Consider the following 27,025-nt stretch of genomic DNA (forward strand, 5'->3'; position numbering starts at 1 on the left):
ATATATATATATATATATATATATATATTCTCCTTATAGTGTTTTATTAATTAACAAATTTATTCATTCATTCATTCATTTTTTTAAAGATTTTATTTATTATTTGAGAGAGAAAAAGCATGAGTGTGGGGAGGTGCGTGATGGGAGAGGAAGAAGCAGACTCCCTGCTGAGCAGAGAGCCAGACCCAGGACCCCGATATCATGACCTGAGTGGAAGGCAGATGTTTAACCGACTGAGCCACCCAGGTGCTCCAAGTGCTGGATATTTTTTTTCATAACATACTCCATTCATTCATTCACTCATTCATTCATTCACTTCATTCATTCACTTATCACAGTATTTCATGAATTCCTTCTACTCTACCCCCTTCAGACTTCTGTATGTTTATAAAGAAACTTCCTGGTATGCCACCCAAGATGAAATCCAGGTTGTAAAATCTTGACTTTCCTGAAACTATGTCTCCCTCATATGGAATGTGTTCAACAGCATCCTTGTATCTATTCACCTTTGAGCTATTTCCCAAAGAGGAACTTTCCTGCAAGTCCTGAGCACCATTTAAAACTGCTCACTCCTGGCAACCATATACACCTTTGGCATACATGGAACATAGGTAACGAAGGACCACTTTACCCCTGTGTGTGCTCAGAACTCAAGCATGCACATCTCTGACCTATACACAGGAAGAAAGGCTGTCCTGCTAGTATGTTTGTCATGTCAGAAGCAGAGATCAATTCAATAGTTGAAAAGAAGACTATAGGAAAGGTGTGCTGATGAACATCCTCAGACCGAGTAAAGCAAATGTCATGAGTTCTGTCGGTGACAAAGTAATCTTTCTAAAAAAACAAAAACAAAAACAAAAACAAAAACAAAACCCACCCTTGGAAACAGCCTTTGCCCTGAGGTACTACTATGGGATCCAAAGTCTGGGCAACCCACCAAACTGGGAGGGAGATTGGGTGGTTAGTGCCCGCTTTAATAGTGTTCACACTGCTATCTCATCTCAGAAAGGGATTTGCCAAATAGAATTTTTGTTCTCTCCCTCCACACATCCTTCAACCCTTTCTCATCCACACACAAAGAAATAAAAAGCAAAAAAAAAAAGAGACCTAATTACTTTTTAAAAAACACGACAAAATACATTAAATGGGGGGTCAGATCACTATTAACTTAGGTTACCAAGTCAATCTATATAATTGTGGCTTAGGAGGGATCTGACTTTGTCAAATGTGATTTATTTTGTGGCAAGAAAGCTTTTGATCTGGGTTTTAAAGGGAGCTGGGCTGGAGAAGCACTTACTGTCAGCAGGAAGTGCAGAGCTGGTGGCACAGCATGAAACCACTGAACTGTGGGTTAGACCTGATCCAAAGTGAGGGGAAGGTTTTAAGTTACTTTATATGATTAAAGGGCAAATAAGAATAGACATCGCTGGCCCCGTGAAAGGAGAGGTTTGTATTTTTCTTTCCCCGTCCCTCTTTCCCCCATACACCGTTTTGCAATTACTTTTACCATTTGTACCTTGAAATTTTAATCTCTCTTCCTCACTTGATATATTTTTTAGATGTCTGCCTGTGTGAGCTGAGATTGTATGTTTCTGGCATGACAATTTTGTTGCCATGGAGAATCTGATTTTTTATGTCAAGGCCTTTTTAGCTTCCTGGGCTCGTGGACAAGTGAAGAGGCTCAAAACACTTGCCCCCATTTGGCACAGATTCCGTGCACACTTTTTTTTTTATTTTCTCCTTGGGCAGCACTGGTTGCAAAAAGCTAAGGACCCCTGAAGGTCTTTGGAAATTGGTTTTCAGTTTGGTGTCACTGGTCCTTCTGTAAGGAGAAGTGGATTTGGAACAATTCAGGCATCAGGGTTCTCGCAATTGCCATGATATCGGCTATCTGGGGACTTGTTCCAGATAGCTAGGTGACAATCCTGAGGGTCCAATTTCACACACAGCACCAAGATGCCTGCTTGCAAATGACAGCACCAGTCTCCCATCTGAATTGATCGAGCCAGGAGTGATATGGATATCATTGAATCTGTTTAAAAAGACAGTGAGACATGCAGAATTCTGTCACTGCATTTCCTCTTCTCCACTTGAAGGGTTCTTTCCTTGTTTTCAGCTCTTTTCCTTTCTTTTCTCCTGCCCTCACTCTTCCACACCCCCAGCATGACCAGCGTCAAGTTCTGTGCTTTCCTTTGTGGCCTTCTGCTCTCCTCACTACTTAAAGTGTGGACTCTGTGTGGATCCTCAGGCATCACCTGGGAGCTTGTTAGAAATGCAGAATCTCAGCCTCTGCCCCCAAACTTCTGGTCAGAACCTGTGCTTTAGCCACAGTTGCATTTACACAGTCCAATTCGATCTTCTCCTCCTTCAATCCTTAACTTCTGTGCCTTTTTCAGCTCTGGATCTCAGAGATGGGTGCCAGGGGGATGGGAGGAAATCAAAGTTATCTAAGTTATTATGAATAAGAAGCAGTGCTCGAAACCAAGAAGTAGAAACTTAAGCTCTATTTGTGTCATTATATCAGTACTCTGAGTTGGTAGCATTCACATTTTTAAGGATGAGGAAATAAATTCAGAGAGGTCAAGTCACTGACCTAAGGATACACAGCTAATTATTTGGAATTGAATCTAATTCTGTCTACCCCAGGTTAACTAATATCTTTATTCACGTTAATTTGAGATCTTAATCTGAGTAAAGGTGGGGTTGGCATAATAGTCACCCTTTTCAGGTCATTTTGGCAGTTCAAGTGGTATTACCAGTATTTTAACCACAAAGACTGGATTTTCAGGCATCAAGGAAAAAAGAGAGATATGTGCCTCCTCCATGCCCCTGAAATCATACTATGGCCTAATAGGCCTGTGGGCAAAACCTTGACCTAGATATTTAAACAATGCCCTAGGCCTCTTCTCTGACTAGGACAGCAATAGATCATTGAGAGGTACAGAATAGAAATCTTCTGCTATTTAACATTTTTTTTAAGATTTTATTCATTTATTTGTCAGAGAGAGATATAGCAAGAGAGGGAACACAAGCAGGGGGAGTGAGAGAGGGAGAAGCAGGACTCCTGCAGAGCAGGGAGCCCAACGCGGGGCTCGATCCCAGGACCCTGGAATCATGACCTGAGCCAAAGGCAGACGCTTAACAAGCCACCCAGGTGCCCCGAAATCTGCTATTTAATAGGAGCGTTGGGACCCTGTCTCAATGTAGACAAATCCAATGTGATGACCCTATCTCTCTTCAGCTAGGATAACTGCAAAACACAATGCTGTTAAGAGTGGAAGAAGGAATCATGAACACTTTTGCTCACTAATAATATAATTCAGAGCTTCTAAACATCAACATTCGGCAAAATGAGAGTGATAGATAAATCCATGTAATTGACCCTTTACTTTTTCTTCTGGTAGCCGGTCACTTCCTTTGAAATGCCAAGCTGAGATTATTTCTAAGTAGCACTCTGTAAAATGCTAACTCAAGCAATCAACTATGTGATACCACTAACACTTCACTAAGAGACAAGATCTTCAGTTTACCAGTTCACTGCTTTTAACTTAAAGCATTGTAACTTAAAAAATATAGTAATGCAACTAAGGGCAGTGTAATTAATGACATATATCCATCTAGCGATTGACAGTTTACCTGTATTTGTAATGAAGATCACACCCAAGTGGAAATAAGTTGTATTTGAATAGCATATTGTATGGTGGATACTTTCGCTTTGTCTAACCTGGAGTAGTTAGGTAGGGTCTACTCAATTCATTTGTTTAAAATCTATCTAGAAATCTTTCACTTAAGACATTGTGGAAATGCCACTAAACAGATGAGCTAAGGATTATTAAATCCACCATATGGAGTGAGAATGATAATATATAACCAACTCCAAGAAACCAGAAAACAGAAGTTAATATAAACAAGCAGTTCATCTTTCTCCAGGATTCCAGTTTGGATGCTCAATATTCTGTGGTGGTCCCTTCCTTGGAGGCCCCTTTCAAGTGTCTCAAACTAAACTTCTCTTAGTTAGACTTGTCTGTGCAATCACTTACTTGTGTCTGGACTTTATTTCGCTAATCAATTTACATGTTTCGTAAAAATCCAGATTTTATAAGAGAATCCATGTCATTTGTTTTGCTAAGGACTTGCTTCTAATCAATTCCTTCCACGAAAGGATTCAGAGCAATTGGTATTATCCCTTAAGATATTTCTGGTAGGGTAAATTTGTATGCAAATAACAGAAAACTCACTACCTTGAAAAAAAAAACTCAGTAGCGTGTGATTGAAGCTAGGTGCATGGAAATTGAGAGGTGTCCATACTTCTATTTCTTGAACAGCACAGTAGTCGCAAGGGTGCTCTCTCTGGAATAGCTTATTAAGCTAAGTATTCGGTTTGTGAGGTTTTTCTGTATCTGGTGCTTTATTCTACTTTTTTCTAAAGGAATAAAAATAAAATTTATTACCCTACATCAAAGGAAGTCCTCAGTGAGCACAGGCTCCAGAGATGGTGGATTCAGTTCAACAATGCCATCCTCAAGAGCCACATCCTTCTCCAGCTAATATGCCCACCCAACATCTCAGCCAGACTCAACAACATTCTGGGAAACAGAAAGCATGGACTCCTAATGCTTGCTTTTAAGCCATCAAATTTGATTCTTTAGAACAACAGCATGCTGAATATCACCTCAGAATTTGTTAACAAAAATGTAGATTGTCTGGACTTATCCCAGACCTGCTGGACCAGGAATTCTGGCAGTGGGACCTAAGAACCTAAGAACCACTGATTCTGATGTGCTCAGGTTTGAGAACCATGGCATAGAGCTGTGAGACACTTCCAGGACCCAAGCCTGCCTAAACACTCAGCTTTCACATCACCAGCAGTTTTTCCTCTGTCCAACTAGCCATAATTGGGTCATATGTCCATTCCCGGACCCAATCACAGTCAAGGGTGATGGAATTACCTTGACTGGCTTTAGACTAATAATCTGGTATGAAGTAAGAGAATAACTATTTTTCTTCTTTCTCCTCTCTCTCTCTCAAGCTAGATCTCCTAAAATTTTGATGGGTTATGTTGCACATCTTCCAGTCAAAGGAGTAACTTCCTAATGGGTTGAACTGATGCCAGAGTTAATTTTTGGAACCCAAAATGAAGCTTTTGAAGTAACAATTAAACACATTTTTATTTAACCATTTTGTGGCCATAGTCATAAAACCTATGAGTAGACAAATATTATCTTGATCCTTGATTCTTGCTAGAGTGGACACTTAACTATATTATTTTTATAGAAATAGAGAAATTACTTGCCCAAAGTGATGGAGTCAAAGGTGACTCTTTCAACTCATGCACCAGACTTAGACTAGGCACTGTCTTTCGAATAAAACTGCCCCAGGAAACCAAGATAAATGCAGTATATGAGTTGTGCAAAAAGTATGCTGCTCATGAGAGAAAAGTTTTAAGTGCTAATGCCAACAATATGAGATCTGCAGGTTTAAATGACTTTCAATTCCATTGCTCCATTTTCCCTTCAAAAATCTTCGGAGACTCATTTTTTTCTCTATATGCCTAAAAATAGGAAGAGTGTCTTACTTTGATCCTCAATCTTTTATACTGCTTTACTCATGGATGGAACTCAATAATTTTATATCCATTAAATGAGGAATAAATAATCCACTAAAAGCTACCCCAGGCCTGAGCAGCCAATGTGTAGAGTTAAATTGTATTAATCTGACAAATTAAATAGAACTCAGCTTCCACCACTTTATAAGAGAAATTCTAGAGCAGTGCTAGCCAATAGAAATTTCTGCAAAGATGGAATATTCTTTAGCTGTGCTATCTAATAAGGTACCCATGAGGTACACATGGCCTTTGAAATGTGGCTAGGGCTACTTAAGAACTGAAAATTTAAGTCAAGCTAATTTAAATTTAAAGAGCTATATGTGGTTAGTAGCTCTCACATTGAACAGTATAGTTCTACAGTCTTTTCTAGTTTTATATACATGACCTTCTCACCTGGATGTTTTTGTGTGTATGTGAATCAAGCCTTGGCCTGCAAGGGGCATAAATGTGAGATATCCTCCCTGGGACTGACCTCCAAACTTTCCAAACCCCAAATGCCCTCCTGCTGATTTCCCTCACTTCCTGTATAACTTCTGAACTGTGAAATGTGCATCCTGATATACTTTTCTGATCAATGAAGGCCTTAATGGCTCCACTCTTCACAAGGGAAGTACTCACTGTAGGACATCACAGCTGAACTGAGTAATGAGCATTAGAATCCTTCAGAGTAATAACACAGCTATCTCCGATAAACGCAGACACACACGTGTGTGAACAAGTATACACACTGTAACAAGGGCTGTCAGAGCCTATATCTCCTGGACCTCACCACTGTCAGTACAAGGACATCAGAAAAGCTGAGCTGACATGGGACTTCCAATTTAAATTATTTGCAGGGGAGTGATTTCTAGAGACAGGTTGCAAGGGAAGAAAGGGGCGGGGGGAGCTAGCAAGAAATGTGGTCTCAACTGAGGCCTAGCTTCCTTCCGATGCCAAGAGGAGGTTCAGGACCACAGATTCCACCATAAATATCAGCCATGTCTTGAGACAATGGGATTGACTTTTGGAACTTTGTAGCAGTCCACCACTGGCTGAGATGAGAATGGGGGAAGTGGCAGCTTCCTGGGCAAGCATGCTTCTGTTTGGCAAAGGGTAAATCTCTGGAGAAGAGGACAGACAGTTCTAGTTGTCAGCCTGAACCCACAGTTGGGGGATGGATCCATCAGCTAAGGAAGACCAGCGGGGAACCTTGAGGCTATTCCCCCAACATAACCACTTTCAACCCCAACAACTACACCTTCCCTACTCTACTTGAGGGCTCTCTTTCTGCCTGCCATGTGTTTCAAGCAATACTTGACTGAGTTGGGATATATGTATGTGTATATATATATAGTATATATTGTGATAACACTTGAAATAGAACCCTAAATTGCATCCTGCACTGATGGGATGAAGCTCATCCACAGGAAGGCTGGCTTGCTGATGTGCCAAGGATTGGCTCTCCTTCCTTCCCTGTCTCAGCTCCATCTGCCTAACCCAACTTCCTGGGGTCAATTCCCAAATAAACTACTTACACTCAAATCCATGTCTTGTAATTGACTTCTGGGGAACCCAAGCCAAGAGAGCCACTGTCACCCTGACATTACTCTTGAGGCAGCCTCAGTTATGACTGGATCTGAATCAGATCCCGATTCTACCCTCCCTTTCATGATTCTCCTCTTATGATCCCCTTTGGTTTTCTCTGAAAATTGGCCTTAGTAGGGCCAGTTCAGGTTTTCCAACAGGTTTTTATCTGTTTTGAAACCCACAGGGTGTTTCGTCAGGTTTTCACTTTCTTTTACCCCAAGAGGCTCCTTATTGCCTAAATAAATATGCAGATAAAAGTATGGGAGCCCTGGCCAGGGCTGGCCTGCAACACCTGGGTCCTACCACACCTGCCCAGTAGCAGAAGGATGATGCCCAGGCTTCCAGCCAACATCCTCACCAGCCTTGGAAATCCCTGCCCAGCCACAGGTCCTGTTATAAATGGATGATAACAACTCTGTGCATGGAGGAGCAGGAATCCCTCCTGAATGCTGTGTGCAAGTTTGTGAATGTTGTTATCACTCTTACCCATACTATATAATGTTAAATATTTATGGGACAGTGTCTCTCCCTTTCTCATTACTATCTCTTGTCCCTGAAAAATCTTGAACCTTTGCTTACATAGGCATCAAATATTTAATAATGATGCAGCTAGTAATTCAAGCTAACCTCCCAGTCATTTGTGACAATGTGCTTGTAGCTTTTTAGGGCCTTGAGTAAATCTGGGGGAAGGCACATGCCTAAGAAACCTATTCCCTGTAGGGTTTATTTTAGGGTTTTTAAAAATGGCTGTGTACTTTCAACAGATTAGGTGTGAAAATGCTGTGTGTGTGTGTGTGTGTGTGTGTGTGTGTGTGTGTGTGACTATTCTAGTTCCTGTTGGTCTTGTACTAAATTGACTCTCTTTTTGAATTGTAGTTGTAAAATTTTGCTGAGCAGAGGGCTATATATAATCCATTTTGTCCCCATTTCCAGTGTGCAACATCAATCAACTCTTACTTCCTTTTCTGAGTTAGAACTGGAAATAAACTATAGAAATGATCCTGAAAGTATAGTGCCCTTCAACAGATGAATGGATAAAGAAGATGTGGTCCATATATATAATGGAAGATTACTCAGCCATCAGAAAAGATGAATACCCAACTTTTATATCAACATGGATGGGACTGGAGGAGATTATGCTAAGTGAAAAAAGTCAAGCAGAGAAAGTCAATTACCATATGGTTTCACTTATTTGTGGAACATAAGGAATAGTATGGAAGACATTAGGAGAAGGAAGGGAAAAATGAAAGGGGGGAAATTGGAGGGAGAGATGAACCATGAGAGACTATGGACTCTGAGAAACAAACTGAGGGTTCTAGAGGGGGTGGGGTGGGGCGATGGGTTAGCCCGGTGATGGGTATTAAGGAGGGCATGTACTACATGGAGCACTGGGTGTTATATGAAAACAATGAATTGTGGATCACCACATCAAAAACTAATGATGTATTGTATGGTGACTAACATAATAAAATAAAAAAATAAAATAAAATAGAAGTGGAACTAAGTGTAGAAACTGAGGAATTCCTCCATTTTCTACCAGTTATTCTGTTTCATGCTTAGAGCCTACCCTATCATGTGAAGTGAGGAATAAGCATCATGGTATAAAGGGCTGAGGAGGGAGCTGCTGGGAGTCAGAAGATCTGTCTGTCTTGTCTTAGTTTAAACCTTGTTTAGAATTCTCCATAAGGATAATTTTTTTAAGATTTTATTCATTTATTTGACAGAGAGAGACACAGTGAGAGAGGGAACATAAGCAGGGGGAGTGGGAGAGGGAGAAGCAGGCTTCCCACCGAGCAGGGAGCCTGATGCGGGGCTCAGTCCCAGGACCCTGGGATCATGACCTGAGCCAAAGGAAGACGCTTAACGACTGAGCCACCCAGGTGCCCCATAAGGATAATTTCTAAGACTGAAGATACTTGTCCCCATTGAAACCTCAGGAAGGACGAGACATCAGAAGGACTGGGTTGGAGAACAGTCTCTCACCACCATAAACTGGTTGACCCTTTGAGGCTGCTTTATTCTCTCATAAATCGAAATTAAAAATATATTGTTGATTGCTATGGGAATCGGGTGAGATATTCAAAGCAAAATGTGAAGTGTGAATCGTGTTTCTCATGAGAATGGCTATTTTGGAAAAGAGAAACGAGCAGGGGAAGGGTTTTCTGTCCATCCTGTTCAGAGGCGGTGTTGTCAAGTGGTTAAGTGTTTGGGCTCTGGGTCCTGGTTTTGTGGGTTCGAATCCCTTGTTCTGCCACTTACTAGTTGTGTGATCTTGGAAAAGCTGTCCAACCTTTCTGTCCTCAGTGTCACCACCTTTAAAATGGGCATAATAATAATATCTATCATATAGAGCTACTGTGATGGTGAATGAGTCAGTGTGTGCCAAGTACGCAGGGTGGTCCTGAGCAGTTAGCAAGGACCACCCATCAGCTAATAGTATGTATGAATGAACACTCCAAGGGCGTGCAGGATGGGGGTGATGAGAAGGAGCAAAAGGGTTAACTGGGAGTGTAAATAACTATTCAAGCAAGAGCTGACGTGGATATTTCTCAATTCACAATTTTTCAGATTTCCTTGGCAATTGTTAAGTTTGAATTTAACTACACATCTGTGTTTGGTGTGGGGAGTTGGGGGACAAATGAGACAAGGGTGTCCATTTTTAGGGTCCAGAGGTAATTTCAGGTTGTTATTTTTTGTTACTGTTGTTGCTGATATCAAAAATAGCATGTAGGATTTAAGCTATTTTGGATGACTACATAGATAAATAAAACAACTCTTACCGGAAAAATATTAGAACTAAAATTGTAGAAGCTGTCTCATCCAGTTTTTCCCAAGCCACTCAGCATATCAAGAACAACTTTCTAAAAATCAGATTCCCAGGTTAGGTCCTTGAATGAGTTATCAAGGAGAAAGCCAAGAACGTGTACTGTCATCTTCACAAGCCCTCCAAGGCGTTTCTGATGATTGAGCCCCTTGAAGAATTTCTCATCCAGTCTAACCTCAGGAGCAGAACTATGTCTCTTATGGCTTTCAGTCTGTGATTTCCTTTTCCCATCTTCTTCCCAAAACTGACATAAGGCAAATGTAGTGTTCGGGACTTGGGATGTGCTAAGATATAGTGTGGAAATCATTCAGGACCCCATGTCTGAAAACTATTGGAAAATTCTAGATGATATTAAAATCTAAAGTGAAGTTAGTTTTCCTTTAAAATCTTCCCTTTAAGAGAACTTAAATTATCTTAAATTTAAATTGAAGGGATTATGGGAATTGCAGTTCATAATCATTGATACCTCAGCCACAATTATAGACAGCCCTGCCTTAGTTTACACCTTTGATTTGCCAAACACAGGTATCTGTGTGTATGTTACATCCCCAATTTAGAGAATAATTCAGAAACAGAAAGCTAGTGTGGGCATGGTGTGTGTTTAGAGTAGCTGCAAATAGTATCTTTAGGCTTCTCTCATCATTTTGAAAACACATTTATTGTTTGGTGCAAGGAACAAAATGTTTTCCATAGCAACCACGGCAACCCTGGATGCCTGGCCTATTAGCTGTAACGCAGGGAACATCTTCAACAGCAGGGAAATAATTCTTGGCAATTATCACCCAGATAGTATCCCTTTGTTGTAAGAGCTTAGTCTGAAGCTTCTGGGTTTTTTAAACCCAGAAAATTTAAAAATTTTTTAAATTTTTTAAAAAAAATTTAAACATTTTTAACTTAATGTGTTAATGCAGGTGAATAGCAACAATTCCATTTCGGTTAATTTCAGGGTGATTAATAAGCCAAGGATTTTACTGTGGGCAAAAGGAAGATGCGATTTTCTTTGGACAAATTTGAAGAAATCTTCTAGCATTAACTCTCCCTCTTTTGTTTTGTCTTGTTTTGTGGTTTGGTTTGGTTTTTGGTCAGTCTACTCTGATTTTATGCTTTGCGAGGTGACAGGGAGAGTTCCTTGTCATTTTGTTTTTTCTCTTCCATTCTTAACATAAATTCTTATCATATATGAGTATGAGAATAATTAGAATAAATGAGGAAAAAATTTTAAAGCATGACTAGGAAGTCTGGCTGTGGATTATTGAGGATAAAAGAGAAATAGTTAATGTTTGAGGGTTTTTATTTCAAAAATAGTGATGATCACATGAAAAGTCACAAGTTTTCACCAGCTGTCCAATTGCTGTACATATTCTTTATGCAATAAATCAAATAAATATGAATAATGTGAGTCTCCATTTATATAAGAAAGACATGCTGATAATAGAAAATATGTTATAGGCAAAAAGCATAAAAGGATGAAATCACTCATATTTTTATCGCTCAGAAGAAATCACCATACAAATTTCTCTTCTATCATGTTTTAACACTGTTGAGATCAAAGTTTATACAACCTTGCTTTTTTTCACTTAAGAAGAAAGAAGGCTCGGGGCTCCTGGGTGGCTCAGTTGGTTAAGCGACTGCCTTCAGCTCAGGTCATGATCCTGGAGTCCCGTGATCCTGGAGTCCCGTGATCCTGGAGTCCCGTGATCGAGTCCCGCATCGGGCTCCCTGCTCGGCAGGGAGTCTGCTTCTCCCTCTGACCCTCCTCCCTCTCATGTGCTGTCTCTCTCTCTCTCATTCTTTCTCTCAAATAAATAAATAAAATCTTTAAAAAAAGAAGAAGAAAGAAGGCTCATGAAATGGGCAGGAGGAGAAATTGAATGGAAATAAAGAGTAGGCTCAGAGTCATTTTGGACTTTTTAATTTTTTTTTTTAATGTAAAAGCTCTTCTTAAGCCTCCCTGTCAGTTGTGAGAAGTTGAGAGAAGGTAGTCCAGACTGGGAATTGTGGACAGGTTAGTGAAGACAGAGCTGGTTGATAAAAATGTCCGGAAGGATCTGGCATGTCAGAATCTCTGCTCAAATGCCTTCTCCCAGTGCCTTTCCTCTTTATTGATTTTATGGGTTTTTAGAAACCTTTTTTTTTTTTCCTGCTACATAATATTCTCAAAGAGCTATGCTTGAATCCCAAGTGTTAGGTGTTCTAAACTTGCTGGATCTCATTCTCCTGAACTATATAATGGCAATTGTGCTATTTATTTCACAAGATATTATGTATGTTTTAAAGTAGGCTGAACTGCAGTATCAAAAAAATTCTAATGTTCAATGTCTTTTTTTTTAAAGATTTTATTTATTTATTTGAGAGAGAGAATGAGAGATAGAGAGCATGAGAGGGAAGAGGGTCAGAGGGAGAAGCAGGCTCCCTGCTGAGCAGGGAGTCCGATGTGGGACTCGATCCTGGGACTCCAGGATCATGACCTGAGCCGAAGGCAGTCGCTTAACCAACTGAGCCACCCAGGCACCCTCTAATGTTCAATGTCTTAAACAACATAGATGTTTAGTTCTTGTTGATATTATTATTTGGGTCAGGCATTCAAGTAGACAGATGCTTTTCTTCATGTGATGATATGGGATTCCAGGATGTTTCCATGTTGTTGTTTTGCCATCAACTAGAGCCTTGGTGCCAACTGCATCCATCAGTGATAGAAGGGGAAACAAGTGGGGAAGAGACCAGTTGGCTTGGAAGTGGCATGTCTTCTTCCTAGTCACATTTTGATTGGAGAGAACTTATTGCTGTGGCTATAAGTATAATAGGATGGAGAGAGAAATGAAATGAAATTTCACATCTACCACAGAAGAAGAAAAATGGATATTAAGGAAATCAGCCATATCTGCCACTGTATCCACATCTTGTGAAACACTTAATAAAATACATTTCACAATAGATGCTGAGCATGTTCCTTCTCTTCCTGTCCATGAATTTCAGTCTTCTCAGGAATGTGAAAAAAAAATCAAACAAAAACTTAACAGCAGTAGCTATTAGGAGAGAATCAACACACAACTTGTAGTATGTGCCTATGACTAAAGTAGGGTCCACCTCACATCCTCCATGTCTTGTGTCTACATGTCCACTTCCATTGATGATAGGCTTTCTGCACTGGGGAACCAGGACTCAGAAAAGTTCTCGATTACCAAGGAGAAGTCCCATTGACTCCTTCTGAGATAGTGAGAAAGTACACCGGGACATTACTAAAATGATTTTCAATGACATAGCTTGAAATCAAAAGGGATTATTGATTAAGTCCTCTAAATTGAAAATTTAATTAACTCCCCAACTTGATACCCTTAGCAAGGTGCTTCACAAAGGTGTTGTTTCTCTCTCATCCCCACCCATGGCATACACATTCTGCCTTTCCAGGATTCCACTCAGTATTTGGAAGATTTATGAACTCTTGGGTCACTAAAAATGATTATTGACTTCGTTATTCCTATGTGAAATGAATACAGAAGACTGAGGCCACATGTCTTCCAACTGAGCAAGAGCTAATATTGATCTTCTGCAAAGTTCCAGGGTATCAAATAATGAACTTCTAGGGCCCAAAAGTTTTTGTCCCCTGTAAGAATATTTTTGTGTGTCAAGTATACTAAATCCCACGTAGATCCAGAAACGTGGCACACTGTCTCATGTCCCTCTGAGATTTTATGTATGCTGTTCCCATGTCCCTGTCTGATCTCTCCAACGTTTTCTCTCTTTAACCTTGTTTGCCTGCAACATTGTCATACCTGCTTCTTCAGCTCTACTGTCTCATCATCACTGTCTCAAGGCTTTTCTGATCACTTACTGAGACATTCTGTCCTCTGTTTTCCTGTCACACCTTGTGTTTGCCTTTCATAAACCTTCCCATCACATCACATTGAACATTTTTATTTGCATGTTTTTCTTTCTTCAGTACCCAGAATGCCCCAGGTGCTCCGTGAACATCGGTCGAATGGATGAGACAGAGTCAAAGATATAGTCAATGATATTTGATCTTTGTATCTACAGCAAAAATGTCTGGGCCATGGTAGAGGGAGGGATGAAAGAGTAGCGAAAAGAAGGAAGGAAGGAGATCTCAGTAAGGCAGAAGATAGAAAGCATGTTACAAGATTAAGGCTGTAAGAAGATAAAAATAAAAAAATAGTACCGGTTGTACTAGGAATCCAGAAAATGGGAACGAATGCCCAAGGAAAGACAGGAGGAGTTACAGAAGGAACAGCGTGGGTTCAAGATGAATCTTGAACCATAAAGGAGAATAGGATGGAAGAGGAGAATGGAAATCAAGCCACGTAAGGACGAGCAGGGCACAGTGGGGGGTAAAGACATCTTTGCAGCACACCATTTCACTTCTCTTTGAGAGCTGAGCATTGCAGCCATGTGGGATGTTACTACTGCTCTCTCTCTGATCTTCTTCCAGGAACTGGTGGTTGGTCTCCAGCAGATTCCAATGCTCAACAGTGGCTCCAGATGGACCTGGGAAACAGGGTAGAGATTACAGCAGTAGCCACGCAGGGAAGATACGGAAGCTCTGACTGGGTGACGAGTTACAGCCTGATGTTCAGTGACACAGGACGCAACTGGAAACAGTATAAGCAAGAAGACAGCATCTGGGTAGGACATCTTTTCTCTTCCAATGAATGAATCTGAGATGTAATAATGGTAACCAGTGAGCATTTCTATCATTTTCCTCTACCCAGATTCTTGGTAGCTTAATAACTGTGGAGTGTCCATTCAGAAATAATTAGATGGTATATGAGTCCTATCTCCAGCATGGCTCCAGTTCCAAGGGAAATTAGGATGCCTGTTGCAAAAAAGTTTCATGTTTTCCTCCTCTTCTGGTAACTTAAGTAATTCACTGACCGGGTCTCAATTCTTCATCTATAAAAACAGAAGGATACTGCAAGAGTCTGATTGTTAATGAGAATGTATTGATTTATTGGGTATGTATTTATTTACTCACTTGTTCATTATGTACCAGGTACTTCGCACACCTCCTAATGACCCAGCGAGCTCAGTTATATAATCTGACCAAAACTGAACAATCCGTAAAAATCTCAGCATAAGAATCTGTAGTCTGGTCTGACTTTAAAGACACTGTGCTCAATAGCCTCTATTCAAGATTTGAAAACAATTAAAAGGTTTAAAAAGACAAGATAAATATAAAATGTAGAATCATTCTGACATTAGAAACAATCTTCGCCTAGGAAGTGAAGGACAGTGTGCTCCAAGCTGTGAAAAAGAACTTTCCGCCCCCACCCCAAGGCCCAAACTCTTGAGCTCTGGCGTAGTGAAAGCTGTCCCCAGACTGAGGTTAGAAAGGGAGGCCAAGGCACAGAGCAAGAGGCACCTGGAGGAGGCACCAGAAACTCATGCACTAAATAAAATAATGCATTACTTTACATTGCTTACAATTTAAGGAAAAACATCTCCAAATATTTATTTTTCCCTAAATGTACATAAGATTGAAGATTTGGCAATTGATAGAGTAGTCTGTCCTTCTCATATTCTCCCTACTTGTTTTCCCCATTAAATTAATGCCACCTATGGTTTCAAATTGCTGTTGTCTATATTTTTCTGTGTTGGCCCCACCAGTTGGAAACAGATTTCTATTTTATGTTCATCGTTATTTGATAATCGCCATACTCATCAATAGTGCTAATTGAAAATAATAGTAAACTGAGGATTGGGATTAGTTATGGCAGATTGAATCTTGAGAATACTATTATTATCATCTTTATTCTGGGTTGCCTATAATATTAGGTTGTAATATTTACAGAAAGCATGGGTTTTCTTCATTTTAAAAATTGGATTTTAAGGGGCATCTGACTGGCTCAGTCAGAACAGCATGCAACCCTTGATTTTAGGATCGTGAGTTTGAGCCCCACATTGTGGGTAGAAATTACGCAAATAAATAAAACTTAATTTTTTTAAAAGGCTTTGGGGGACTATTCTATTTTTTCACTCAATTTTGAAGCCTCCATAAATTTTTACAGGTTTTTGTTTTCTTTTGTTTTGCTTTTAGTTTCAAATGAAAAATAAGCACACCTTCCATTTTGAAGAACAATTTTAAGGTTTTATGTTGACTTGAGAAGGACAAATAGATGTGGGATTATTTATTTTCTTTGACATTTTCAATCAGAACCAGTTGTTTTTCAGAAAGAATTGCAGTTTTGAATTATTTTGTCTAAATATTTTTATTGAGGTATAACTGATATGCAATAGTATATTCATTTCAGGTATACAACATATGATTCATTTGTCTACATTGCAAGATGGTTATCACAATAAGTCTAGTTGCCATCTGTCACCATACAATACAATTGTCCATATAATATCATTGTCTGTATTCTCCATGCTGTACATTACATCCCCCTGATTTTTTTATTTTATAATTGGAAGATTGTACTTCTTGATCTCTTTCACCCATTTTGTCCATACCCCAAATCCCTCCCTTCTGGCAACACCAATCTGTTCTCAATATCTAAGAGTCTAGATTTTGTTTCTTTTGTTTGTTTGCTTTGTTTTTTAGATTCCACATGGTAAGTGAAATCACGTGGTATTTGTCTTCCTCTCATTGACTTATATTACTTAGCATAATACCATCATGGGCCATCTTTATCCATTCATCCATTGATGTACACTTGGGTTGTTAGCATACCTTGGCTATTGTACATAATACTGCAGTGAACATAGGGGTGTGTTATTTTTCTGAATTAGCATTTTCATTTTTTGATAGATATCCAGTAATGGAATTGCAGGATCATATGGTCATTCTATTTTTAATTTTTTTGAAGCATCTCCATGCTGTTTTCTATAGTGGCTGCGCCAGTTTGCATTCTCAGCAACAGTGCATGAGTGTTGCTTGTTCTCCACAGCCTTGCCAACACTTGTTATTTCTTGTCTTTTTGATAATAACCACTCTGACAAGTGTAAGTGATAGCTTATTGTGGTTTTGATTTGCATTTCCTTGATGATTAGTGATGTTGAGCATCTTTTCATGTACTTGTTGGTCATCTGTGTGTCTCCTTTGGAAAAATGTCCATTCAGATTTCCTGCCCACGTTTTAATCAATTTTTTTTATTGTTCTCATTGAGTTGTATGAGTTCTCTATATATTTTGGGTATTAGCCTGTTATCAGATATATGATTTCCAAATATCTTCTCCCATTCAGTAGGTTGACTTTTGGTTTTGTTAATGGTTTCCTTTGCTGTGCAGAAGCTTTTTAGTTTAATGCCCTATTTGTTTATTTTACTTTTGTTGCCCTTGCCTTTAGAGTCAGTTCCAAATATACATACACACACACACACACACACACACACACATACACACACAACTGATGTGAAAGAGCTTACAATTCATATTTTCTTCTAGGATTTTTATGGATTCGGGTCTCACATTCAAGCCTTAAATCTATTTTAAGTTAATTTGTGTGTATTTTATAAGATATTTGTCCAGTTTCATTCTTTTGCATGTAGCTCTCCAGTTCTCCCAGCACCATTTGTTGAAGACACAGTCTTTTCTCTATCATATATTTTGCCTAATTTTTCATAAATTAGTTAACCATATATGCGTGGGGTTATCTCTGGGCTCTCTATTTTGTCCCATTGATCTTTGTGTCTGTTTTTATGCCAACATCATACCATATTTTGATTACTATAGTTTTGTAGTATGGTTTGAAATCAGGAAGCATGATGCCTCCAATTTTGCTCTTTCTCAAAATTGCTATTTGGGGTCTCTTGTGGTTCCACATATAATTTAGAATTCTTCTTTCTACTTCTATGAAAAATGCCATTGGAATTTTGATAGGAATTGCACTGAATCTATAGACTGTTTTGGGTATCTGGACATTTTAACAAGATTAATTCTTCAAATCCATAAGCATGAAATATCTTTCCATTTCTTTCTGCCCTCAGTTTCTTTCATCAGGGTCTTATAGTTTTAAGTGTCTTCCACTTTAAGTCTTCCATTTCTTACATTAAATTTATTACTAGGTATTTTGTTCCTTCTGATGCAACTGTAAGTGGATATATTTTTTTCTTTCTGATACTTTGTTACCAGTTTATAGAAGCACAACAAATTTTTGCACATAATTGTTATGCCTACTGTTTGCAATACTATGTTGAATGAAAATGGGGAGAGTGGACATCCTTAGGAGGAAAAGCTTTCAGCTTTACACTGTTGAAAATGATATTAGCTGTGGGTTTGTTATATATGACCTTTATTGGGTTGAAGTCCCTTTCCACTATACCTCTTTGTTGAGAGTTTTTATCATAAATGGATGTTGAATATCATCAAATGGTTTTTCTGCATCTATTGAGTTGATCATATGATTTCTAGCTTTCGCTTTTGTTAATGTGGTGGACCACATTGATTTGTAGATGTCGAATCTTGCATCTGTGTGATAAATCCCACTTGATAATGGTATATGATCCTTTTAATGCATTGTTACATTCAGTTTGCTAATATTTTGTTGAGGATTCTTGCATTTATGTTCATTGGGGATATTGGCCTGTAATTTTCTTTTTTGTGTTGTCTTTGTCCAGTTTTGGTATCAGGATAATTAATGCTGGCCTCATAAAATGAGTTTGGAAGCATTCCCTGTTCTTTACTTTTTTGGAAGTTTGAGAATAGGTATTAAATCTTTGAATGTTTGGTAGAATTAACCAATGAAGCTATCTAGTCCTGGACTTTTGTTTGTTGGAAAATTTTTGATTGTTGATTCAATCTCCTTACTAGTAATTGATCTGTTCAGATTTTCTAGTTCATGATTCAGCCTTGGATGAAACTAAGTTTCCAGGGATTTTACCATTTCTACTAGGTTGTCTGATCTGTTGGCATGTAATCATTCATAGTAGTCTTTAACAATCCCTTTTATTTCTGTGGTATGAGTTGTAACTTCTCCTTCATTTCTGATTTTATTTGAGCCCTTTCTCTTCTTTTTGTGGTGAGTCTAGCTAAAGGTTTGTCAGTTTTGTTTGTCTTTTTAAATAACCAGTTCCTAGTTTCATTGATGTTTTCTATTGTTTGGGGGTTTTTCTTTGTTTGTTTGTTTTGTTTTGTTTTTATTTCACTTATTTCCACTCTGATATTTATTATTTCCCTCTTTCTACTAATTTTGAATTTTCTTTCTTCTTTTTTTTTTGAGTTGCTATAGGTGTCAAGGTAAATTATTTATGTGAGTTTTCTTTGTTTCTTGAGTTAGGTCTGTATTACTATGAACTTCAGTCTTGGAATCTCTGTTCCTGCATCCCATAGATTTTGGCATGTTATATTTCTGTTTTCATTTGTCTCTAGATTTTTTTCTCTTTTGATTTCCTGTATGATCCAGTAGTAGTTCACTAACAAGTTGTTTAATTTCCATTCATTTGTAGTTTTTCTAGTTTTCTTCTTGTAATTGAATTTTTTTAGGATTTTTAGTATTTATTTATTTATTTATTTATTTATTTATTTGAGAGAGAGAGAGAGAGAGAGAGAGAGCTTATGAGTGGGGCGTGGGGAGAGGAGCAGAGGGAGAGGACAACAAACAGACTCTGTGCTGAGCATGGAGCCTGACTCAAGGCTCAATCCCATGACCCGGCGATTATGACCTGAGCTGAAATCAAGAGTCGGATGCTTAACCAACTGAGCCACCCAGGTGCCCCTTGTAATTGAGTTCCAGTTTCATACCGTTGTTGTCAGGTAAGATGTTTGATATGATTTCAGTTTTCTTGAATTTCCTGAGATTTGTTTTGAGGCTTAACATGTGAGATACCCTAGAGAATGTTCCATGTGCTTTTTATAAGAATGTGTATCCTGCTGCTTTTGAATGGAATGTTCTATCTATACCTGTTAAGTCCTTCTGGTGTAATGTGCCATTTAAGGCTGATGTTTCCTTATTGATTTTCTGTCTGAATAGTCTATCTATTGATGTAAGTGAGGGTTAGATTCCCCTACTATTATTATATTGCTGTCAATTTCTACCTTTAAGTCTATTAATATTTGCTTTGTATATTGGGTGCTCCTATGCATGGTGCATAGAATTTTATGTTATATCTTCTTCTTTTGATTCTTTTACCATTATGTTCTGCCCCCTTTCTCTTTTAGCACAGTCTTTGTTTTAAAGTCTATTTTGTCTGAGCATAGCTATACCAGCTTTATTTTGTTTTCCATTTATATGTAATCTTTTTTCATCCCTTAACTTTCAGTCATTATTGCTTTATCTCTGAAGTGTCTTGTAGACCGCATATAGAGGCATGAGGCTCACATGAGACTGACCCAAGCTCATACTGGTGGTACGAGAATACAAAACTTCTTTCTATTTCTCCTTTATCGCACCTGATTATTTTTAAGTTTCACAAAATTGATTTACTTTTTTTACCTTAAATGTAAACTTTATTGTAAAAGTAATGTTAAGCCCTATTGTTTTATTCACACATCGCTAAAGTATGAGTGAGAACATAGCCATAATATCGCACTGTGTTTCTATAGTGTATGGATGGAACTCAAACTCTGAAGCAGCATGCCCATCAAAGAGAGGCTCAGTACTTTGCCAAATGTACATATGTAAAATATGACTTGTGCTTAATATTCATTATTATTTCCACAAGATTATACTGCTGGATGAATAGATTACATTGAGAAGTTTTATTTACTCATTTTAAATTTAAATTAAAAGTAAGATTATAGATTTACCAGAATTAAGCCTGATAAACAAGATGAGAGCAATGGCCAAACAAGAGATTTTTATAAAACTCTCTAAATTTTTCTATTTAACTTTTCATAAAAAGCCAATACCTAAAAACATCAATATCAAGTACTGAATTAAGGATGATGTATCATGGAAGTAGAGAATCTCTCGAATGAGACTTTCACATGGTCTTTTGAAGATCTTCAATTTTCAGATGATATGGAGTTTACAAATTCAGATGACATTGAGTTAGCAAACAATATAACTGAGGGCATGCCATGGATGGGATATCAATTTACCAGTACTCAAGAGATTTATTTTATTTTACAAAGTTCATTCAGAATGAGAATCCTGAAAATATATCTATCTATACAATGTACAATATCAAATATTCATGCCCTAAAAATCAATTTGAAGAATTTCTGATCTGATACTGAATGTAATGTTCATGAATGAGGCTGCCAAGCAGCCGCTTAGAGATGAATCATGATTTATGAACAAGCCAGAGTTCCCCACTTCACTAAATAATCAGGTGTGAAGGTCTCGGGGACAAACTTAGTGATAATTTTAGTATCTTAGCAGATTTAAAATCTCTTCCTGGTTGGCTTGTAGACATGCCAAGAAAATACAAATACTAAGATTCTAACTCTGAGCAGCAACATTAGCCCTATGTTCAGTAAAGTAGATAAATATATTTGGAACAAAGGGACTTCTAATTAAATCCACACAGACCAAAGTCCCATTACCACTCATCTGGAAAGATAGGCTCATAGAAACACTTACTGTCTCAAATCTATGCCTGAATTACTACTTCAGTTCTGAGTCCCTCCTATATGGACCACTGGGGGAGATAAGAAGCTTAACATAGTCCACCTATGTTTCCCACATACAGCATGCATGTGTTCTAAAAACACATTGCCCTCTATGTGCATTGACATGTTCCTTTATTTTCTGATATTTGTCACTCTGAACTTTCAAAGACAGCCACTTGTGCCTGTGTTTTAGTATATGGTATCCTATTTTTAAATCACATTATCCACATTGCTCATGTATGTGTACAAGTCAGTTAGGATCCTTTCCTCTTCTCACCTAAGATAGAATGTCTCCATCTTTTGATCTATTATAAAATTTCAAGAAAATTTTCACTTGTCTTTTTCTTGAGGTCTTTTGCTTCCCCCCCCCCCACATTTCTGGGTAAATCAACTGTGCCAGGTGCATTAGCTATAGATGCAAAAGCCTTATATGATGATTCAATAATATATGTTTCATTTTCAATATCCTTTCTGATGGCAAGTTTCATACCCATTCCAGCTACAGCAGCATATCAGGGTAATGTTTTTAGTTAATGGACTCACAAGTATTTAATAAGTTCTTATTAGGACAGGGTAAGAAGCAAGTGCAAGAATCCTCAACCCATAATTTAGGCCCTGCCAGTACATGCTAAATATGCATTTCACTCATCTCAAAGTTAATTTCCATTGTCATAGCTCCGAGATTCCACCACCCTTACCAGATTTCTTGGATGTAAAATATGATATATATCACAATTCTCTTACCCATTTGTATCCATGAACTTCACCACCAGAAACCTACAGTGTACAAAAAACAAAGCCGAAGTCCCCAAACTCATCTTACACCTGATCTCCAGTCGCCCATCTCAACCGTGTTTAGTTTATAAATAAAATTCTTTTTACTGAGGCATATTGGATAAAATATTTGCCTTTTCTGACTACTTTTACACATATATGAAAGTGTTCATAAAACCTCTTTCTGTAATTCAACTCTAAGTCCCTCCTTCTTAGAGATTTTAATGTTACCTAGAAATTTCAGTAACTTTTAAACCTCTCCTACTGCATTTTATTTATGATGATGACAGAAAATAAGAACTAGAACCAATCTATAAGAATCCCAGATTTTTCAAATTTCTCTTCTAATCATTTGCCCTTTCCTCCCTAAGTTTAATCTTATTATCGATGTTAAAGCTCTATTCATCTTTGTAGAAAAACTTACTCTACTCATCTTTTCCAGAGATAATCTAATGAGCCCCTCTCAGGTATTGGTTTTAAACAAGTATCTGTTGTTGGTGGATCCCTCAGTATTGACCATGAAGATATTAGTGGTCTGTTTTACCTACAGGTTTGCTCACTTCTTCCTAGTCTCCACTTAATTAGTCATTCACAATCAGCCTCTGCTGAATACAGGTCATAGATTTTGAGATGGCCGCATTCTAATCAGTCTTCATGCCATAATATAGGAAGGTTCCCTCATGAGGGATGCAAGGACCACAGTGATATAGACCACTGGGGGAGACAAGAAGCTTAAAAAGTTGAGGTCATGACTAAAGCAAGGAACTTTGCAGTTCTGGCACCTACAAATGAAATAATATCAGTTCAGAATACATCCAAAGGGTTGTAGAGAATTGAGTTGATTCCTCTGGGGTCTATATTCCAGGAGGCCCAATGCAATGAAGGGGCTACTCTATCCAGCACTCAATATGAATAGGCACTTGGCTAAGATTACTGAAGATATTGTCTAATACCTTCTAAATAAGCTAAATGAATTGTTTCTATCTTAAGGGGGAAAGTTGAGGTTTAGAAGGGCCAAGGAACTTGGTCCGTATCACAGAAGTAGTAAAGTGATGGACCAAGATGCAAACCCAACTCTGTTTGTCCATAAAGCCTAAGCACCTAAATCACCAGATAATACTTTAGGGTAGTGGTTGATGGCATAAGAATTAAAACCCGACATTCTAAGACAAGGGGCTGGTGCAAACTGGGCTGGAATCAGGACACATTCTGGTCCAGTGGCTAAGTAAGCCTGCTAAGTGAAACCAAAGTGGAAACTCAAGTTTCATTTGGACTGAACCAGCATGGTGAGCCTTGGGGGAAATCTTGGTGGACATGGCAATGCCCAGAAGGTATCTCTAACATATGACGTCTTTAAGGTATCCCTAACACATCACGAGTTTCAGATTCTTCCTGCTTGGCTCTACAGTCAGCGGTGTGCTCAGAAAGAGGTTTAGAACTAGATTTCTGGCCTATGTCTTCTGTTGATGATTTTGCAAAACAGATCATCAGAACTAGAGTTGGGAGAGACTGATGTATACAAACTCAAAATATGTCTTCCTTGAGTGTTAATGCATTGAAACCCAGTTATTTGCTCATGCAATGGGTAATGAAAATGTCTACCTCTTCCCCTACAGAATGGTCTTTCAAATCTTTTTTTTTTCTTAAGATTTTATTTATTTATTTGAGAGAGAGTGTGAGACAAATCAAGAGGGAGAAGGAGAAGCATACTCGCCACTGAGCAGAGAGCCCAATGCAGAGCTCAATCCCAGGATCCTGGGTCCATGACCTGAGCCAAAGGCAGATGCTCAACTGACTGAGCCACCCAGGCATTCCTCTTTCAAATCTTCTAACAACTGGAGGCTTTGATTCCTTTCCTTCACTGATGCAATTTCCATGCCAGTAGACCTGCTCACTGATAGCCAATAACACATGACAGATTCCACCCTCCTCCCTAGCCCGTCACTCCCCTCTGAATATACTGTATATTACTGATAATCAGCTTACAGTTTTCTGAAAATCATGTTGCTTCTACCCAAATCCATCAGGAATCTAGTCCTTTATTTTAGAATCCTTTGGCCTGTATGATAAGGTGGTCTATGATTTCCTATAGCTTTATGGAATCCATCTTAATATAAAGGGCTTGCATATGTTACCCAATAATTTTCTCAAACAGATCAATTGAAACAATGGACTATACATTAAGCTCATTATTCCCCTCATTTCACCTTGAGTGACTTCTGAACTCTGGGACATGTTCTCTGATCTTTATGATTCATACACATTTATTTTGCCAATTTGGTCTAGAACCAAATTGAGTTTGGTTCTAGAGTATTGATCACTGTTTGATATAGTATTTTAAGCCTACCAATTTCAGAAAACAATTCGAGAGTGAGAATCTCATGACCTTCAACATATATCTTTTAAACTCTCATTATACGCCAGGCAGTGTGCTAGGTGTTAGGCATAAAAAAGGGGCTTTCGGGTGTGCTTAATCCCTTCCATGGATGTGCAGAGCCATCAAGGAGAAGGTAAATGACACTGAAACAGAGCATGTATGTACAAGCAGCACTGATGGCCATCCAGGAGCATGAAGCTTCAAGAAGGTGTGCTGGTGAGTAGAGAGTGCAAGGGACAAAGATGAGTCCAAAGGGCAGGGACCACGTTCAAGTTACTTTGGCTTCCCAGCAACTACAGAAGCCTGTATGCCTAATACAAACCCAAAAAATATAGGAACGGAGGAAGAGAAAGTCATAGGAAGGGAGAAATATTCACAACAGGGTAAGTGCTATAAGTAAAATCCGAAAGGAAGATGTATAAAATATAAACAAATTATTAAAGGAAGATGTATAAGATGTATCTGAGATATACAGAATTAATAAATTTAGATACAAGATTTCCCTGGTCAAATCTATGAGTTAAACCTGGAGAGCAAGGCTGGCTAGATATTGTGGACTACTAGCACGCACATATCTTCTTTAGCTATAGATCAAGAAAGTAAGTCATTATGTCTTTATGTACTTTGTTTTGATGGTTTTTTTTCTGTTTTTTTTTCTTGGTTGTTAAATAACAAAGACCACATATAAGAGAATGCCATCAAATATTTTTTCAAGATTTTGTTAATGGTTTTCTCCTTGGCTCTCTCTCATATACATATAAGCTTTTAATGTAGATATTTATTTCATAGTTGGTCATAACTAAAAGCGCAGTTAAGAAGTTAACCTCTGGTTAGAATGTTGCCTCTGACTTAATGGAGACCACTGGTGAAAAAGTGAGACCAACAGAAACAAAGAGTGAAGGGAAATGTGGAGGCTTTTGATTAGAGTCACATTCCAGTTTCACAATTGATTGCTTATATGACCTTGAAAATATCACTTAATTTTATTATAATGATTCTTCCCATCCATAGCAGGCATATATCTAGAAACTTCGAGGCCTTTTGCATCTCTTCCTCTATACTTCCCTGCTTGGAATCCTTGGTTTATGGGCTGCTCTGTGGATTGTAATAAGAAAGACCTGGCAATAAAGCCTGAGCTTCACTAGGGATCCAGCTTAAAACAAACAAGGCCCCCTCAGAGTTTGATACCTCCTGTGAATCATCCCATAGTTTTGTCCTGAGCACTTTTTGTTGACCTTAGATTCTCTTATCTCTGGATGAGGCTCTTCAGTAAAGGGAAGAAGGAACAACTGGCCAATCGCATTGTGCAAGCAACAGCTGGTCTTTACCCCAGAATCAGCAGGCTTCCCTCCAGCCCTCTGACTCCACATGAGCCCATGAAAGTTCCACAATGATGCCCATCTGTTTTCCCTTCTTAATGTTAGAATTTGCCGAGTTGTTTCAGAGAACTTCCCAACATGGGGTCTAGCCTCTTTAAGGAGTAAATACTTTCACACATTTACACATGTGGCATTTAAACACATCACATGGACAGGGAGTCAACATGTAGTCTTCAGGATTAATATTCATGTGGACACTTTCTCGGGGAGAGCAGATGTTTGCAGTCTCCTACAAACTGGTTGCATTTGTAATGGGATGAGGTCCAGCAGCTGATCATCAAAAGAAGGGGGATAATCTGGTCAAAATTAATTCTTCTAAACCCACTGCTATTAAATTAAACTTATTGTTAAAGTCCTCAGCAGTTCACAGGAAACTTCATTTATAAGTGTATTTCCGATATATATAAACCAGTTAGGTTTTGGAGACACCCACCTTAGATTTGGAGAAATTGAAGTTAATATCTCAACTTTAACATGCAGCAGAGCATTAGATTTTTTATGTGACTATATTGAATTATTTTAGCAAAGTATAATGACTGAGGGGAAGAAATCTAATTAACTATATTTTATTCATTTAGTCTTTAACTATCATTATTTTTTTCTTTTTTTTCCCTCCTTTGATTATATCAGTCCTTGAAGTTTGGCAGCTCAAAATTCTGTTATGACTTTGATAAATGATTTAATCCATAGACGTCTCAGTTCCCTCCTCTGCAAAATGGGTATATGAATGTTCTTACTTAATGTGGTCTGTGAAAGCTTCTCAAAAATAAATGTGCCTCAAAATGTCCCACAGAGCATAAAGGAAAGATTACTGGGCCCCACCTGCCAAGCTTCTAATCCAGTAAATTTGGGATGGAGCAGAAAATTTACATTTGTTAGGAAATCCCAAATAATCCTGGTGCTGCTAGTCAGGGACCTTACTTTGAGGACCACCATGTAAACTGTAAATGGGTTAATGTGTATAAACTATACACAATGCTAAATAAATAAAGGTT

At 38.4% G+C, this 27,025-nt stretch overlaps 1 protein-coding gene across 1 annotated transcript in view; it reads left to right on the forward strand.

The window, feature by feature from the left end:
• The window catches only part of CNTNAP5 (contactin associated protein family member 5), an 872,890-nt gene that overhangs the window by 191,120 nt on the left and 654,745 nt on the right, over positions 1-27,025 (forward strand). Inside the window, exon 3 of the mRNA XM_073885276.1 lies at positions 14,440-14,633. Coding sequence (XP_073741377.1) covers positions 14,440-14,633 — 194 coding nt within the window. The remainder of the gene's footprint in view (positions 1-14,439; positions 14,634-27,025) is intronic.

The sequence above is a fragment of the Callorhinus ursinus genome, unplaced genomic scaffold (assembly GCF_003265705.2).
Source record: "Callorhinus ursinus isolate GAN/ISIS: 27379988/994484 unplaced genomic scaffold, GSC_fseal_2.0 scaffold2, whole genome shotgun sequence".
Lineage (NCBI taxonomy): Eukaryota > Metazoa > Chordata > Mammalia > Carnivora > Otariidae > Callorhinus > Callorhinus ursinus.